The 19862-nt window shown below is 38.4% G+C and overlaps 1 protein-coding gene across 2 annotated transcripts in view; it reads right to left on the bottom strand.

Moving 5' to 3' along the window:
- clstn2 (calsyntenin 2) overlaps window positions 1–19862 on the bottom strand; it is a 283647-nt gene that overhangs the window by 46709 nt on the left and 217076 nt on the right. For both annotated transcript variants that reach the window (XM_023351906.1, XM_023351905.1), the window contains 2 exons: window positions 13067–13324; window positions 12196–12317 (listed from right to left, as the gene is read on the bottom strand). In XM_023351906.1, the coding sequence (XP_023207674.1) occupies window positions 12196–12317; window positions 13067–13324 (380 nt within the window). The remainder of the gene's footprint in view (window positions 1–12195; window positions 12318–13066; window positions 13325–19862) is intronic.

Here is a 19862-nt window from a genome sequence, read left to right as displayed (position 1 = left end):
TTGGAGAGTGCCATTTGGTGTGAAAGTAAGACAAATTGGTGGAGGGAAGAAATGAGGAGAGGAATAAGTGCAGGGGGGCGAAGGGTAAAGGGACAGATTTTCTGTAAGAGGAGTGGATCCGGTGGGCCCAAGTTGTCGAGATTAATATGACGAATGGCACAGAACAGCAGCTCTAACTGCACTATTATTTTCTTTTATTTGGCTTAGGTGCTCCCTTTTTACCAGAAAACGATATTAAAGGTCTTCGATTTCTCACCCTCAAAATCACAAACACCTACACATACTGGAGGCATGACAATGTGCGAACAGAAGCTGTTGTATAGGTGCAGATGGTGCTGTTATAAGGCACTAGAAACACTCGACAATACTTATCAGTATAGTACCGGTTTTGTTTTGCACATCTTCAAACATAAATGAAGACTTACCTATCACATTATCCACGTTCACATTACTTATGCATGGAAATATGTCTGTCTAAATACTTAATTTTAACAAAAGGTCCTGTAGAACTGAATCTTTTTGTGATCCAAGATACACAGCTTGGATTAAGAAATACAATGTATCTCAGAAAAATCACATGTATACAACAATGTAAAGCTGTATATATGTTATCTAAAATTATGTATATCTTTGTCTAAAATTATGATAAAGGAAAAGCCTGTTAATACAATTATTTTCATCTCAGCCATTTTCAAGTCATACAAGGTTTTTGGGTGTTCTTGTTAAACACCTGAATCTTTTTAGGAACGCCAGGTGATTAAGTCTTAGTTCTGCTCATTTCTGCTGTATTTATAAACAACACTTTCAAAAACTCTTCTTGCCACGAGCAGGCTCCTGGTTGGTGCAAAAGAACCAAGCATGCATACATAACTTGGCCCATTTGTTCAGCTCTGATGGAAAAGTTATAGAACTTCATTTGTTAATGTGAAGATTAAAGCAATTGAGAAGAATGTTTTCGTAAAAGTGAATCCATTGGTGACAGCTGTGATTCTGATATCAATATAATAACTCGCTACATAAATACACATAGTTAAAAATGTGTATTTATGTTCTTGTAGGTAAATATTGATTCTTCCCACTGTAAAGAAGTTACAGCTGTTCACTGACAAATAGAAACCTTTTTAATATTACTATCACAAACGGAGTGCAGTTTCATTTTGTCAGGCAACAAAGATGGTCAAGCTCAGAATAGCCCAAAAGGTTTTCTATCACAGGTTACTAGTTTTTACAAAGCTACACTGACTTTATGCTTCATCTCAAAATTGTGTCAGAATGTAATTCTGCATAAATCTGTAATTTCTGTATTAGCTTTGTATTTTACCTTCACCAATGAGTTGACCCAGGAAGTAAATGGCTCTGTACATATACATTCTCCGAATGCATAGGACATGCTCTTATAGCCCTGTGCACAACAACAAAAATGCACACCCACCTTACTCTGAGATCACTGCCTCTCAGTCACCCACACACACCGGGTGAGAACGGGCGACATAATAAAAGCTATTTCTCCTCTGCTCTGTCATTTAGTGGCCTCTCCAGCACCATTTCCGCCCATCTAAGACCCACAGTACGTCCCACGCTCATAAAGGGGAAAGTAATATCATCCTGGGATGCCTGTGTGTGATGGAAATAAAAATAATGGAAAAGGGCATGGATCTGGCTTTCGGAATATGCTTTTGTAATAAAGGTTGATTTCATTTGTGAAAGAGGCTGTGGTTGCAAAGGTTGAGAGATGCCTCAGCACACTACGATAATGCTGACTGATGAATGCGTGATATCTTATGATGAAGTGTGCTGCAAAAACACATGCTAGTTACAAATACATTTATAAAATTATCACTGCATAATTTTGCCTCTTCATCTAATTTGTTATGATTTTATATTGATGTAATGAATATCCATCTACCTTTTGTACATAATATTGTGGTCATTACAAAATTTAAAGGGCAAATTTTGTTAGTAGCATATCAGGCCCTGTTCACACATGGTACATTTTTAGAAACACAATTAAGAAAAATGTGCATCCACATGACAGGCGGCAGCACCACTGAAATGGTGTAGTAGGTATGCCAGGCTGATTGGTGGCGCTGTACCACTGCCAGATATCAACACAAAAAGCACCGAACTGCACCGTGTTTTCCATTTGTGAGAGTGAGGCAAGATATAGAGAGGGAGTCTTAACGTCATGGTTTTAACCTGGAACCCGGTTTCAAAAGTTTGTTTCTAGTATTTCAAAACGCTGAATCCGTGTGGCCTAAAAGACAAAAAGCTTTTGCAGATACATCTAAAATTGTCTCTGAGTGGACGGGGCCTCGAGTGATGGCTGGGTTCTGTTTTCCAACCTGCTAATATTTCAATGTTTCAGTCCTGCTTAGCTGGCATTTCTGATGTCTCCTAGATATATCACCTTTTCTTTCTCTTAAGCAGTTTTTCTCTTTTAACCTTCATCCCCTGAGGTTTTCCTTTCCTCCACTTACCTTTTGTCTATCTTTTATTGTTTCTTTCTTCTGTTCTCTGTCTCTCTCCCCTCATGTCCCATGGTTATTGATTGCTGTGTCAATAGAAAACTAAACCTGAATTCAAAAAAGGCCATCTACATGCCTAACAAACAATCTCCAAAATCCAGCAGTGGGCACTCTTTATTTAAAAGCAGATCTAATGTTTTATTTTTTGGTGCTACTTGACTATTAAAGAGAGGATGGAGATTGCTGTGACAAGTACATTTCAGGGGGATTTTTGCTCTACATGGTGAAATTTTACAGACAGAGTGGCGTGGTCTGTAAGCTAATGAATTAATTTCCTGCCTCACTTCTAAGGAGATTCCAAACAGGGTTTTTTAGTAAATAAAGTTTGTCTTGCAGGGTAAATGGATCCCTGTCCTACCCATTGAGCAAACAGATGGCTGTAAATGCACAGGCAAACACATTTTAGAGTGACAGTTAAAGATTTTCTGAAGAGCAGTTGTGTTAAAACCTCTAGTGATTAACTCTCTTGGCATCTTCATTAGAATAAATCCAGGCAGGTTGCTCCCGGAGGGCGGAGATAAGAGCTAATCAGAGAGGGGCAAAGACAAAGCGGGCTTCTACTCTCTTGAAGAACCTATTTTATTTGCTATTTCATTAACCTTTAAACTGTTTCCACATTTGTATTGGGTTGCAATGCATGGGATATGGAGGGTGGTGGTGGCATGGTATATTTTATGCAACATGAGTCACAAACTGGACTGGATTCCTGCACATTTTAGATGTGCCATGGCTCAACACATCTGAAATAAAAGGCCAAATTATCCCTACAGCATTCAGTCACTGCACTGCTGATGTCCTAATATTCGGTTTAAGTGTTGAAGCAGAGGCAGAGTTTAGATCAGGTTTTACAAAATGCAGCCAAATTAACTTCTGCTCTTCCCTTTCTTTCTATACTCAACAGGGTAAGCTGCCAACTCTTCCATTTATACTAAGATAAGTTTATATTTCACATTCTCGTTTACTTTTCTCTGTGCTGCATTTATTGCAGGTTTATTAAATGCACAATACAAGCTCAGGCCAACCTGACCCGATCATCAAGAAAATAATTTTGGCTCGATCTGGCCTGAAATCTAAACTCTAAGCAGAGACACATTTAACCCTCTATGGCATGACTTTTTATTTTTGTGGGGAAGAAATATTTTCCTGCATTCTTTGGGAGCTTGGTGGTCCCTAATTACATGTCAATCATAAAATCGGACTCTGACACCTCCTGGAACCAGATTTGGGTGTGTTGCCTCAGGGTAACATTGGTCTAGAACACCAAGATTGTCTACACTGATTATGAGAAATGAAATACAAATCAAACAAAAACTATATTCATAAAAGAACTATTTTTTGGACAAAAATATGTCAAAAATCATGCCCCCCAAAAAATAAAATAAAGGAGCAATGTGAGGTACAGCTATGTGGTTTGTTGCCTGAGGGCAACGCCATGCCATAGAGGGTTAATAGCAGGACACAGGCGCGGAGTTTAAGATCCCTGTGGTAAAAAAGGACTGAAATGAAAGTGGGATAGAAAAATACGCATTATAGTGTCCAAGTAAATGCTTATTGATTTTTACAGCACTTACCCTTCATATTAGACAATTACTCTTACTTGATATGCATTAAAATCTCTGTTCTCACACAAAAAGAATCCTGGCGGTACGCTTCCTTCTACCTGCAATTTCTATTGCAAATCAGCTTCCCTGCCAATGACTGCCCAAAGCAAACATGACATTAATATATAACAAATAAATACTATGACAGAAATAAAAAAAATAAAATAAAGTTGTATTAAGACAGTAAAAGTGTGCTCGGGTCTGTGGTTTTTCCCTGACTAGACTTTAGGTCGCAGGTGTCAAACTCCAGTCGTCAAGGGCCACTGTCCTGCAGTTTTTAGATGTGCCACAGGTACAAAACACTGGAATGAAATGGCTTAATTACCTCCTTCTTGTGTAAATAAGTTCTCCAGAGCCTTGCACATGACCTAATTATTCTATTCAGGTGTGGTGCAGCAGAGACACATCTAAAAGTTGCAGGATACTGGCCTTTGAGGACTGGAGTTTGACACCCCTGCTTAGGTCTACCTAAAGAGATAAATCAAGATGCAAAGAGGGTTACATACTCTTGGAAAGATATTAACTACTTACAATGAGCTTATAACGAAACTCTGACTTCGAAAGCCATGAAACTGTATCCCTTTAAAGTGTTTCTGCTTTAGAAAAATAAGGAGCAGCAGCTCTACATACACATGGCGACTAAGGTTTGCAGACAGAAGCAGAATTGGGGCTTAAACTACCTGGTTCAAAATGCTTCAAGACAGTCAAAAGATGCTTCAAATGTATGTGTGAATCTCTGCGTGCATGAGTGCGTGCGTGGGTGGGCACGTGTGTGTGTGTGTGTGTGTCCATCAAGCTCGTTGGAGACAGTTGGTGCAGTGGAGCTCTAAATTTAGCAGGCCCTTTAGAAGGAGTCATCTATCATTCAACATTACTCCTCCCAGGAGGAGTGAGGTGCTGTGTGAGTGTGTGCATGTCTCACACACTAAGAGATACACATAGAAACAGTAAGATATTTCAAGGCCTGCTGAAAGCTGGAAATAAAGGTTCTGTTATTTTTTTGTATAAATTCTGCTTAAATGAAATACCATGAGATTTTGTGCTCACAAATTAGGTGAAAAAATGTTATTTATCCTTTACCAAACTATTACTGGAAAATATGTTTTTAAACATCTGTCTGCCCACGATTGTGAATTTTATTCTCATAACTTCAAATTAAAGTCCTCAGCATAAAATGATGCATATGGAACAAAAATGCAGAACACCCTTCAATGCAGATGGGTTTAGTAAAAAACAGAGGCCAGCTGAATGGGCTGTTCTTGGAGCCTTTGGTAATGGTTTGTGCACCTCACACAGGATCTGAGCCTGAGGGTGAGCCATGGTGGAAGAAAGCTGGATGCCTTTCTTTTCCTGCTTGTAATCTCCTTCTTGTCTGAGCCCCACAGATGGCTCCACTTCTTGCAACTTTTGGGGCTGTTTTTGTGCTCTATGACTTTCACTGTGAAAAACAGCATCACTTCACAACCTTATCAGGTAGGGTGGTCCCATTGCAGCCCATAATTTGTTAACAAGCTGTTTCAAATGATAGCAGTCAACGGTAACACAAAAGGTACCAGATGCTGCGCATTCAAATAGCACTCAGGAGATCCCTGTTTTGACAAACAGTATGAACTACTTTGTGGGAAACTGTGGGGAGAGATAATGGCAAATGGGTTAAGACTTTTCCCAGTTTTCCATGCTCCATTCTTTAGACTATTTGGCTAGTAACCAGGTTTTAACAGTTTCGTAGACCAATATATTTATATTATTTTTGTCATTAGGCATGTAAAACCCCCTTTTGGTGATTTAAATATAAAATAAGTTAACCTCTCAACTGTCACCCCCAAAACGCTTAGATCCCCACGGTGTCCCTGAGGACACCGGTGCCCTCATGAATCAAGATCAGCAATGAGTACGTCAGTGGGGCAACTGATGTACTCATCGTCCAACAAAGCCAGGTCGGGATTGTTTGGACATGTTCAGAGGAGAGAAAATTGTCAAATCGTATAAGAATGCTGAGATTGGAGCCACAGGGCAGGAGGACATGACTGAGACCAAAACATAGATTTATGGATGTGATGAAAGAGGACAGAAAGTTAGTCAGGGTGAGGGTAGAGGATGCAGAGGACATGAGTAAATGGAGACAGATGATTTTCTGTGGTTACCCCTGAAGGGAAAAGCTAGAGGAGAAGAAGAAGAAGAAGAAAAAAAGGTTGAGTCAAATTTCAGACCTAACTGTAATGAAAAATATGTGGCAAGACCTAAAAACTGATATTCACAAAGTCACTGAAGTTGAGTGAATTGGAAATAAGAATCTAGAGCCATCCTGCAAAAGACTAGTAACTGGCATAGCAGGAAATGAGGGTTCTACACAGAATTGCATTTGGGGACTGAGGTCAAATGTAGGCAACACTTTTCACACTTCCTGGTCTGTCACATAAAATACTTGTAAACTGCATTATGGCTGTAATGTTGCAAATGTGAAAAATGCACAGTAGTCACTGAAGTAGTGAGTAGTCAGTACACAAACTTTGCTTCAAATATTAGTTACCAAGAGCAATGTTTAATGGGCATCAGGGACACCACATGACCATTTAATTTGTATCCAAACATACAAATGTCATGATGCAATTAGTTTTATTCTGCAAAAATACAAAAATTATAGTTATGAGGAACAATAGAGCTGTGCTACTATTGCACAAAAGGACTTGTTTCTTATTAAATTTGAATATTTTCCACTGCTGTTCAGAGATGAAGTCTGAGAATATCCTCCCTGGAGTGTTTTTCTGATTGCTTTTGGTTTCTATGGGAGTAGTTGACTGCAATGATATCCTTACCACATTCAATTTAGACTCCTGTTGCAAACATCATTGAGATCTCAGTTATACCAGTTGTCTTTTTGTGTTCGGTTTTTCCATCTGAGCGGGTTGAGGTGACTTGTTATAGATTTCTGCTTTGTGCTGAAAGTACACTAAAGAGACAAATGATGATAATGCTCCAATTATCTAACTTGAAAACAAAGACTTCCACTTGTCTTTCTACTTGGTTTGCATTATTCTACTCAAACAAATTTGCAGCAAAGGAAGAGTGTTTATTGTAAAATAAGATTGTTGGATGTTTTTACAACATGTAGCTTAACAGATGAACATAACATGCAGATAACTGCAATTTTTTTTCCAACAGTATTTAAGGAGTCTCAGAGATGGTAATAGTACTGGACTGGTATGGACTGGTAACCTACTGGTTTTCACCCAATGTTTCCTCTCATAAGTTCGGATTACCCTCCCTCCTCCACAGGCTACCCATTGGTCCTGGGGGTCAACTCAGTGCCAGCTTCCCTTCTAATGCATAGCTCAGATTGTGTTGGTACTAAATTATACATTGTTCTGGTTTTGGAAACAGAATTTATTGAATGTTTGAAATTTCAAGTGTTTTTGCTGTAACCTTACAACAAAGAAGGCACTGCAGCTTTAAATGAATCGTATATCTAAGATATTCATGATAAGTGCTTTTGAGATATCAAAGAGAATTAAATTCAAATGACTTTTGTTTTTCCAAGTGAATAGAATAATAATACAGTATATCAAAAGCTCTTACAATGTGGATGAACTAAAACATGAATCTGGCGTGGTTTCAGGCAATGCATTCCTGTTGCTATTGTGCTTTCCAAATTTAAATTCCCTTTGAGGCTGAAAAACTTGCAGGGCCTATAATTGCTTATGCAGGAAACATTTGAAGACAGACAGCCTTCTTCTTTGAAATGCTTGAGATTGGATCTGCGCTGAAAGAATATGGAACTCTGCACAAAAGTGATGCTGAATGCCACCTCAGTGCAACAATTGTCAGTGATGTCAATTAAAACTTCAGGCGCCAGCTGCCAACAATGCAGACAACAGAGATAAAACTAGTGAAAATATGGACCAACATTGAACACAATGGACCAGTGTGCAGAAAGCCACCCTGCCTCTGTTATTAAGAAACTGAACTCTCATTTTGTCAGTAGGTAAAATTAATATCTATAATCCTCTCTCTCCAGTTCCACTCATTATGTACCAGCTCACTGTGCCTGATTGCATTGTAAGAAAAATTAATTGGGCCTCTGTGATAAACCAATATAGCGAAAGATTCTTTAGTGGAAGACTTCGCTGAGTTTGAGGTATTCAGATGTTGTTAAAAAGACATTAGAGGCACAGGAAGTAAAGAAGCCATTAAGGCAAAGGGAGATATCAACTTAATGGAAATCTTCTCCTACACCTCCATGTTTGAGAAAACCTTTAACAAAAGAGAAAAAGATGGAAGCACATAAATTATAAAAACTAAAAAGGAATGCAGATGTTCTCTCAGCAATTGCTGTAGAGGTTATTACGATATAAGCATGGTCTTTACGAATGTTTTGTTGATTGCAGATAAGAGAATATAGTTTGAGATAAAACTATTGGCCAGTAAAATACTGGTAATTTGCTGTACAAAGGATTTTATTTATATTACATTAAAGATATAATTATGTTTAAGGAGAATGCAAGTTCAGGAAATACCACACTTTCATACATATCTCGCCAATTAAAAAAAGAAAAGTTAAATAGATATTGAAAAGTTCTCGGTTTACGACAAAATGTAGTTGAACCTCAAAAGATGAAAAAATGTCTACACAAACACGTCCATTATTGTTGTAAATTGGTGCTCAGGTCGTTAGGCCAAATCGAATGCTCTAAATAGGTCTGCATCTCAAAATCATTCTTCTTGACAAAATTAGGAAGAGATCTACAAGGCTATAGATCTACAAGTCTACAACATATTTTTCTGTTGTAATAAAGAAAATCACTGGGCAACCTTAAATAGCCATAAAAATTTCCATAGGTACCCAGTTTCTGCTGAGATATCTGTTTGTATTATAGTTCAAATGTTACTTCATAAAATTAGAATAAAATATTACTTTCCAAAAGTTTCAAGACCTAAGAAGCTTGTCATAATTAACGCATGTCTCTCTATCTTTATACTCTGATTTGTATCTTTGTTCATTGTTTAATTATTTTTAATACTTCTTAATGTATCTAAGCAGACACAATTTTATTCAGTGTGTTTTGTTATCTTTCTTATCATTAAGCTCATTCAACTCATTGTCATCAGCAGCTGCAGTAATTGTTGCTTATAAGTTAAAGCAGGTCAACCATGTGACACATTAAGTTTTTTGCAGAGGAAACAGAGGTTATCATACATTGAGAAACTTTTACAAAGTAGCTTTTTGCAGTGTCAGTATTTGACAAAATCAGAAATAACCATATTGTGTTTTGTTCTATGTGTAAGATTTATCCGCTGTAGTAAATTTGGATGATATCAGATGAGCAAAATCTCTCAGTTTATTTGGTGGTTGTTTGCAACAGTCATTGTATGCATTTCTTTTTGTTAAGATTGCAATATCAGCACAGTCTTAACAAAAAGAACCTTTATTTCAGAGGAAATAATTTTCTTACAACTGTTGAAGGTTGTTGTTGAAGACTTCCTCTCAGAGAGAAAATGTGGAGTCAGAATACAAAAATGCCGTTAATCTGAGCTCTTTGTCTAAAAATCCAAAAGATGACTCATACACACTTTACTGTCTGTCAGGTGGGTGATGGATGACCTCGTTCATGCTTTCTCCCAAATCAAGACCAGTGATCCGTCTGATCAAATTAGCCTGCGGTTCTCCATCTGGATGTCCAGGCTCAGCTGTGTGTCTCTAGCCTGAATCCAATGTCCTTGTTGGGTGCAAGTGTGAGGTCTGTGGAGTCGAGGTCACCTGTCTTACATTTGGACAGCCTCCTTGAGCAAAAGACAGCTGCTGCTGTTAATACACAACACACACACACACCCCTACAAGCCTCTGAAGTGACCAAGTCTACTTCTGCAGTGCCACCCTGTTAAATATTCATCACTTAAAAGCAGAAGTATGTTAAACAAAATGATGAAACGTAAGTGTTGAAATTGGTTATATGGTTTCCCTGAAAAAAGGCATATATTTTATCAGCATTTAATTAGCTGTCTTGTAAATCATTCATTCCTTATTTTCAATCACATATAAGTTGACATGTAGCTTCAGTTCAGGGCATACAGCAGCTGTTTAAAAATGGATGGAATGGCAGAGGCAACAGAGAACTACAAAATAATGCAAGACTTACGGGAAAAATCCTTACCACCTCCCAGTGAATGAATCCCAACTAACTTTACCCTTAACAAAATCTTGCTCAAAGTTCAGTTCATAGAAATGTATTAACCCATTATCTCTCTGCCATGCTAACAGCAGTGAGATAAATTTACACTCCAATCATTTACTAATTTAGGTTCATTTACTAGTTTTTACAACATGGAGTCTTCTTAAGGTAGCTGTATTTGAAATTATGTTTTTTTTCTAGAGTTTCTCAGTTCATACATGTTGTATTTTATTATAGCAACAATTATACTAGACCAAAGCTAATTTTCTTGTCTTGCTTTGTCGTGACAAAGCAAAGAGATCAGAGCTCAAGACTAAAAGACTTATCTCCTCGTTAGTACAGTGGTGAGTATCCCCGCCTGTCACGCGGGAGACCGGGGTTCGATTCCCCGACAGGGAGTGAAGTTTGTTTCAGGTCCCTCTTGAAAATGAGATCTAGATCTCAACGGGGTTTACCTAATAAAATAAAGGAATATTAAAAAAATAGGTTCCTTGATGTTTTATTAGCAATAGTGAGACACAGAATTGTTTTTTGGACCTAGCAGCTCTTTCTATACCCATAAATCCCCTATTATGAAAATATTTGTCCTTTCATATCTCACAAGTTCATTTGCCAGGACCACAGGCAGCAGGATTGTGGAGTCAAGATTGTCGGGATAATAGCTCAGCATTCACTTGAGCAAACTGAATGAGATATATGTGGGGGATTTCTCCTTTCTGGCTGAGTTCTGTCATAGGCCTCATTGTCTTAAATTAAAAAAAAGAAACTTGTCAATCATCCTCCAAATTTTACAATTGCCTCATTTGGTGTGAGTTGTAGGTCCATAGGACAATGATACAGTATGATTATGGTAGAGGTGCAGGATCACACAACACAACTCATTGATTGAGGTGCAGAAAAACGTCACTTCCTCCCCAGTGAGAGTCCAACTGGTGGTGGAAACATTCTTCATTACAAAATAATGTACCAAACTACACCAACCCATGTTGTACCATTCAGAGGAAATTAGTCATATGTGTATCAGGGTCTGCTAGATCCGCAGACAACGATGAATGTTGTCTGCCAGTGTGTTGGTGAATAGCTGCAGTTTTTGCCTTTGCCTTATGAAATAATCACATCATTAGTCAGAAATGGTTTTAGATTTCACACCTTAAGACATGAGTTTGGAACACTGCTATCTGAAAGTGATGGGGAATAAAAATGTTATCAATTAAAGGCTCTCACAAACAGAGCTAGATAGATGTGTCACAGTGAAACTTCGCAACAAGCAACCAAATTCTTCCCTTAAAGAAAGGTTTGCCATCTTTTGCTGAACAACAATAACCAAGGTTTGACCTGAAGGTTTTCTAGTTTATTGCAGCCATCCATTCTGCTATAGGAAATAAACTTAAATATGGAATACTGCAATAAGTCATAACACACCAGAAAGCAAGTATGTTTTATGTCCTATGTCATTCTGAAACAGCACAATCACATTTTCACATGACTATTAACGGACAGCAGTGCAATACAGCAGGGGTTGAGGTTATTTACCTTGTCTTTCAAGAGGTTTAATGGTCTGAAACTTTGAAAAAACAAGAGATTCATTTTTGCTTGTCACATTTTAGCAAATTAAAGTTTGGTTTTGTTCAAAAAACTGAAAAAAGAAAGAAAATAAAAGCTTTTTCCTAACATCAATACAGATTGAGTGATTTCTTTAGTGTTAAACACAGACAAAGATGGATTAAGTGAAAAAAATAAATAAAACCCCAAACATTGTCTAGTAAACTACATGCTTAATCCAGGATAGAAGCTTCACATCTCTGTGACAGCACCCTGTGACCTACTTATTTAATCCACAAAGGGTCAATGAGAACACAGGTTCTTCTGTCTGTTCTTTAAATCTTAACATCAGCTTCTTACCTGCTCCAATTTCCAGTGGAACTCTGCTGGTCTGAAGGTGTCCACCTGCGTAAAGTCCCTCCTCAGCAGGAATACCAGCCGGCAATTATGGACATACAGCGAGTAGTGATGACGATTCATCTCTGTAGGAGAAAGACAGATGAGTAGGCACCAGGGAGCAAAACTCACCACACCTACTCACAACTGTCAGGTAAAGTCAGTCTGACATCTGGCTTCCTGAATCCACAGGAAACTGGGACAGTGGCGCTTCCTCTGACTGAGACCAGCTGTCAGATATTTATCCCCACTTTCAGTGCAAATATTAAGATGGAACTAATGCCAATTGCATTGCTGTATAAAAGTATTACTAAAAATGAAATAATAATTTTTAAAAAACATTTCTCATTTGCTGGTTAGACAAAAACTGCAAATGAAAAGAAAATAGCAGTGAAGTATCAAAAATGTAGTTGCTATTTGAAAATCATCAGTTTTTGTAGAATCTTGGTATAAAACCATCTACACAATGGGTCATATCTACACTACTTCACCATATGAAGCTTAATGGCTCTGAGAATGACGGACTAAATGCGAGGTAAGCAAGAAACGTTAGTCTTTGCACAGGAAAATTAAAATAGATGGGTTTTATAGTAAAAGTCTATTTAGTGTTCATTTTATTTCCAAATTAGAGCGACAAATTCTTGCTGCTGTAACTAAAATCTGGAGTCCGCTAAGGTTGAATATAGGTTTCCTGGAGATGGCCCCTGACTTTAGATCACAGAGCAGATCTTTGACACAGGCACCTGAGCTAGATGGGCACAATCAATTTGTTGTCTATCCCTGTCTCTTCCAGGCATTTGCCAGGAAGAAACTTCAGAAAAGACAAATGACTCACCGGTTTTGTCAGAGTTACAGAGCAGTGTCTCCTTCTCAGCTCTGAGCCCGGGGCTCGGTCCGTGCTTCATCCACGTTGCAATTGTGAACTGGTCGGTCAGATTCTGGGGAACCACCCAGTCAGGGATTTTGGCCGCCTGATGCCCGTCAAACCTGAAGATCAGGTCGCTGTCCCGTCCATTGTCAGACACAAGGGAGGCTGTCCAGTTGGTGGCGGCGCTGGGGGCCGGGAGGAGGTCGGTGCTACCCGATGAGGCGCCTGGAGGTCACAGCAGTGGGAATGAAGAAAGAGAGCAACACAAGATGTGTCAATAACAATCATGGAAGATATGTGGTGTATATTGCCTTAACCTTGGGTATGATTACTTATGAGTAAGGAAGATGACATAGCTTAATATGTAATCAATACAGCAAGATGGATAGAGGATGCAAGTATTGATTCATGGCAGATGAAACTAACTTTAAAAAGAAGAGAGATGTGAGTCATTGTCCATAAATTTGGAGCATAGCTCAGAGCTGAATTGTGCCTCTATGGAAACCAGAAAGGACACCAACTGAGCACTGTGGTTACACAATGAGAGAAGATGCAGCAGGCACTTGCTGAGGAGGACAAAAGTGTGGTATGAATTGTTTATAGCTGACACTTATGGTATATGATCCCCACAAGTCCTGACAAAATACACCAATCGTCACTGCACAGCATTAAGTCATTCCATTCCTTTTCCCTCTGCGAACAGCTCCATCATTCCTTTTACACAATAACCTCAGTGTCTTGAGATCAGAGAGGCCTTTCTTTCTAAGCTGTCACCTAGATAAATAATATTTTGCCACATTGCTCATCTTGTGCCTTGACATATTTGACATGCTCTTCAGTGATCTGTCATTTCCTTTCAAGATGTTGCCCTCAATAAATGCTGCTTTCAATAAATGTTCTGAAGATTTCTTTTTTAAAATTGTCAATAATGAAGGTGGTTCCTGTTGCCTTTCTTTCTGCTGTTCTAATGTTGATAATTGGTTGATATCACAGTGTTTGTTGGATCAGAACAAGGAGAAGCTGAAGCTCATGTGCTTCAGCTTTCAATATCTGTAAGATTTTGCAGATGTCTGTAGATGTCTGTGGAGTGATTTCAGCAGGATGAAGTCCTTTGGATTTCTGGGTTAACTTTATTTGTAGTAATGATTATTTCATAGTAATTTAGTTGAATAAAGTAGGAAGGCCTGCGCTGTCTGTCTTGATTCTCAAAAATTAAGCTTTGACAGAATATTGTTAAACTTCTAGGGATAGGCATTCATACATTAGCTTGGTATTTTTCACAGTTTTGAGTGTAATTCAGAGTGAATTGTTGAGGAAGATTAAACAATTGAATACTGTACATCTTGCAAGTTACTGAACAGATTTTTAACTTTTAGCTAATTTAGCACTTTGTTATCTTGTTGTATGAAGAATGTTGTGTACAGCTCAACCAAAATTGTTTTGTCACCAGCCACCACTTCATCTTAGAGTCTTCTTTTGAAATGAGGAAGGATGTAGATTTGTGTTGACAGTTTGCTAATAAAGACTTCTAGACAGTCACCAAAAAGCACTGAAAAAGCTCACAACTCTCTTATATCCTGATAGAAATTGTATAAATGATTTGTAGAACTGTGAGCATACCACAACTGGCTAACCAATAGCCAATAACAATGCTAAAGTAGGCAGAAGCTTCAAAGCTTTCTATATCCACCTATTTTTCCACTCATTTTTAATGAGTCTGTCTGTTTTGCCAGTACCAAGCGGTTTGCACACATAAAGCGACATTCGCTGAGCTTGCTGGATTCTGTGATGAACTGAAAACATCGCTTATGGTGCTGCATCCAGTTCACTCAGAGCAAAAAAAGGAGCAAATTATATTTCCTGTGTTTAACCAACATTAGTATGTGACATAGTGAGGCAAGCAAGAGAAAAGAAGATGAGAAGCTAATTTTCTTCTCTGCCCAGTCTGGAGCAGTCTGATTTATTCTGTTTCTATTGGCTTTCAGGGTGAATGTGTGCATGAATGGGTGAATGACTGAATGACCAAATGTAGTGTGAAGTGCTTTGGGGTCCTCTGAACCCCAAAGCACTGGCTTGTACTTGCACTATACAAGTACAAGCCATTTACCATTTACCATATGTGACTCAGTACACTGAAGTTCAACGTGTCTATTGTGGGCACACAAGTTATATCATTGTATTACAATACTGTATTAAGATTAAAAAAATATGTACCGTCCTGATTTTTTAGCCTGTGTACTCTGCCTCATCTCAAGTGTCACTGTTCAATTACATATTTTAATACAAAAACAACATAATTCATGATTCTAACAAAAAAAGGAATGAGAGTCATCAATTAATCCGTCAGTTTAACAAAGAAACACATTTCTATTGAGCTATCAGTATTTAATATTCTCTTTATTTTTCCTTGGGATCTGTCAGGTGGCAAACCCCCGTCTTCCTCAGCATCTGTAGCTACTTCTGCATACTTATCTCCATGGACACTACAACAAATGTACCACAGTCCTTCAGTCCCTCAGGAACGTCCGCATGCACTGTCGCTCAACAGTGCTCAACTGACTACATATCAGATTCCCTACACTGTTTAGGTCTTTGCACACTTTCTCTAAACAAAAGAAAAAAGTTACTACCTGTTACTGATGCAATTTATTTAACTTCCAATAATTTTCATAAAAGAAATCTGAGGTATTTTCAAGAATAGTTTATTACAGGAGGACTTATTAGAATTTCTTCCCCACATTAGACCAATTCTCCCAAATGTTAAATAATACACAAGTTGAATTTGGCAAGTTATTTCAGAGGTGTTCAGCATTTTGGGTGACTGCCAGCCATGTGTGTTTGAAGATTGTATGCACTTACACTGGTTGGCTAGTAGATGGCAGTGTTTGGAGTGGCATACGCTAAAACCAATCAAGATTGACGAGCTGCCCACCCAGCATGAAAGGGACACCAAGTGAGTTATGCACTGCAGGTAAGATATTAACTACTTACAGCATTTTTAACAGGACCTCACTTGAAAAATCCTGGATAGTCCCTTTAAAGCAAATTTCGAAATGTTTCTCCACTGATGAATGCTAATGAAGCCCAATGATACAGAAACCACAGAACTGCTTAGAGATTATATTGGACACTGTTGTCCAAATGCCACAGGCATCTGCTCATTTCTGCTAAAAGCACATTAGCACATTAATTGGTATTTTTCCTCCATCTCTAAAGGTCTGATTTTCCTCCCCTGCCTTCTTATGGCACCAGCAATGTTTCAACTCAACTAATTAAATTCCCTCAGTAAATAAAAACTGATCGACTTCTCCAACACCCAGCTGCAAATGCCGCTTTGCCCAATGTCTCTGTACATTATCTGAAATTGATTGTGCTTTAAAAAAGCAATTACAATTTATTCTATTTGCTATCAGATAACGATTATGAGGTGCCAGAAAAGAGCTCTTTAGTGGTAAACCATGCATGGACCGGGAGCCAGGGGGAAAGGGGGGAGGCAGGAAAAGCATGGGTGGGGATTATGCATTCAGATGAGCTGGAGTGTGAGGCTTGTGTGAAGGCCGTTAGTCAACGATGATGACTCCTGCCCCCCTGGGCAGGTGTGGGCGGGGCAGAGGGGACGGGGGACCTGGCTGCTTTGTTTGGACTCTTGGGACTGACATGGCGACTCTGCTGCTCATCAGTCACTGAGGAGGGAGCGTGGCTGCATCTGGGCGGCTAATGCCCTCGCTCCGTCACATCATTAGTGACAAAGCTTTAAGTTGCCATTCTGGTGCCTTCATTTAGCACAGGGGTTTACCAGGGACATAAGAGGAGATAAGACTGTAACCCGGGCTGAGAGCTTTTAGATGTTAATTTAAAGGAAGGCGCCTCAGGCCCTGTCTGACCCTGCTTCTCTGAGTGTTGACTTTAAGCAGAAAGCATAATCCTGATTTCATGCTCTCACTTTTAGTCTGCTGCTTCGCTTCTCACTATCAGCAGACATACACAACAAAACTTTCTGTCAAAATAATTTGAAATCTCCAGATGATGTGCACATAAGGTTTTGCTGAAGGACTCGGACTTTGAACCTTTGCATTTTTAGTCACATTTCAACCACAAAGTAGTGCAAGATTGTGAAGTGGAAGGAAAAGGATGGAAAGTTTTCCACAATTGCTACCGACCCAAATCTGAAAAGTGTGGTGTGAATTTGAATTTAAACCACCTTAGTCGGATCCACTATAATGAAATTGTGTACAACCAACAGTTTTCAGAATAATCTACTTTTACAAATAGAGCCTACATGTGTGAAATTTAGGGTTCTTCGGGTTGACCAGAGTATGTTTTCTCAGACAGTCCACATCAGTTGGGGAGGCGTGCAAGCTTTTTAATTCATATTTTGACAAATCAAGCAAACTGCCTGAAGACATGGCTCACTTATAAAGAGTCTGTTGACATACAGAGGGGGCTGCACAGTGGTGCAGTTGGTAGCAAAAGGAAGGGTTCAATTCCCGGCCTGGGGTCTTTCTGCATGGAGTTTGCATGTTCTCCCTGTGCATGCGTGGGTTGTCTCCAGGTACTCTGGCTTCCTCCCACAGTCCAGAAACATGACTGTCAGATTAATTGGTCTCTCTAAATTCTCCCTAGGTGTGAGTATGTGTGTGTGTGCATGGTTGTTTGTCCTGTTTGACTCTGTGTTGCCCTGCGACAAACTGGCGACCTGTCCAGTGTGTACCCTGCCTCTTGCCTGAAATGTCTTGCTGGAGATAGGCCCTAGCACGCCTCCTGACCCCACTAGGGCCAAGGGTGTTAGAAAATGGATGGATGGATGGAATGGTTGGAAAACCAGAAGAGAAGTAAACAAACTATCTAGTGAACTAAACAAAGACAGTTATGCATATGATTTACAAACAATCGTAATGTGGAGACATTTTAATCTTATTTTAACTTCTGCACCTGTGCAAACATGTTAAAACCTCTCACTTTCTACAGTTTGTCCTAGACTGTTGCATTTGTTTCGTATATAGCATTGTGCAGTAGCATGTAGTACAAAATATGGAGTCAACAGGGGATGGAGTCAACATTTTTCACTTACAGTCTTAGGAAAGTTGGGCATAGGCCCACCTGCTTTCAGCTACTTTGGGTACAAACACAATCAAAATATGCTTCTAAAACTGCTACACATTTTTATATACTATATAAAAATAAATTATTTATATTTCATTTAATAGCATGTAGTACATAAAATATGCTTTGTAAATTGGTTTTGGTACATTCTTAGTTCATATTAACTGATGCATCAAGGTGTAGCTACCGCCTGATCTGGCTGAAATTTTATTGAAAACACCAGAGCACCTACTAAAAGTGCTTGGCATTTATTTAAATGCAGAGAATCTAGGGCAAAGTGGAGGTGCCTTCTCCTCACCCTAAAATATCATTATATATGTATGAATTGATTGTTTAATTCAGGGGTTTGCGTGTGGCTCCAGAGACCAGTGTGGCTTGTTGGGCCCTACACTGTGGTTGTTAAAAAACCAAATAAGAAATGTTTTTAATTATAAAGGCAATTAGAAAGGGTGATATTAGCAGTTCTTCTGTGTGTTTATATGCACTACCCACATATAATAGCTACACCAAAATGTTCAAGGCTTGTAAAATTAACTTTTTTTGCTTCAGACACTTTTATTTTTTATTTGCGCTACCAATTTTCTTTATTTTCCTCGTTCTGCAAAATTTGTTCTTGTTTATTTGTAAAACTTGGATCTTTTGTTTCATTCTGAAATCTGAAAATATTGTTTAATTTTCTTAGTTTTCAAAATAGAACATTCCATTTAGAACATATTTATAAAAGGCATCTTTTTTCACAGCTCTAGACAAATTTTATTGTATAGCAAAGGGGTTAAGTGGCTCTTTGAATTAAAAATGTTGCTGTCCTATGATTTAGCTTGTAGGGATTGTAAACTAATTTTGTTAAAGACAGTGGGCAGTTTCTGTCATCTAAGCTAAAATAAACATAATACTCTCAAGAAACTGTTGGGGTTTAAAATTGTTATTGATTTTTGCAGATTTTGTGTAATCCAGATCTATACAGCAAACATGTCCTGCAGTTTTCAGGGCTGTTCCAGTGTTGGAACACTTACTCATGAGAAAATGTTTCTTTGCCAATTATCTTTCCTATTTGATGAGAAATATTTGCATTGCTGAGTGTGTAAAGTCGCAGCGTTGAGGCAGAGGGGTCCAGAAAATACATTTAAACCTTTTTAGCATAAAAAATTTTAAAGACAACTTCCACTTTCAGAATGAGATGGATATTCAGTATTGGCTCACTATGTGTTTTTGATGATATGAAATTATCAGGACAATAATAAGATGGTTATTTAAACTTCAGACTTGTGTGTGTTTGTGGCCTTGTATTTGATACATTATGAGACCCATTTTTCTAAAAAATATAATAGTTCTTATGGGCCCCCATAAGAAGAAGTGGTTTTGTGTTATGGGTTAAAATTTGGGACTAAGGCGTGAATTGGGTTAAGATCAAGTTTACTGTTAGGCATGTACTGCTAATAGTTATGCTAAGGGTAAGTAATAGGGTTAGGCTATAAAAATGAATTAAAAATTAATAGAATTCAATGCAAAGTCCTTGTGAAGACAGAAAAACAGACTATGTGTGTGTATGTAGGCGTGTTCATGTGTAGCACTCGAAGTTTAAATGTTACCAGTATTTTAAGTGTTCTGTTCAAAAATAAGCTAGGTTTAGTAACCTGTACATTATGAATTTTGAAGTAAA

The sequence above is a fragment of the Xiphophorus maculatus genome, chromosome 18, assembly GCF_002775205.1.
Source record: "Xiphophorus maculatus strain JP 163 A chromosome 18, X_maculatus-5.0-male, whole genome shotgun sequence".
In the NCBI taxonomy this organism is placed as follows: Eukaryota; Metazoa; Chordata; class Actinopteri; order Cyprinodontiformes; family Poeciliidae; genus Xiphophorus; species Xiphophorus maculatus.
The sequence above is the reverse complement of the archived record's forward strand: the minus strand, read 5'-3'. Positions and strand labels throughout refer to the sequence as shown.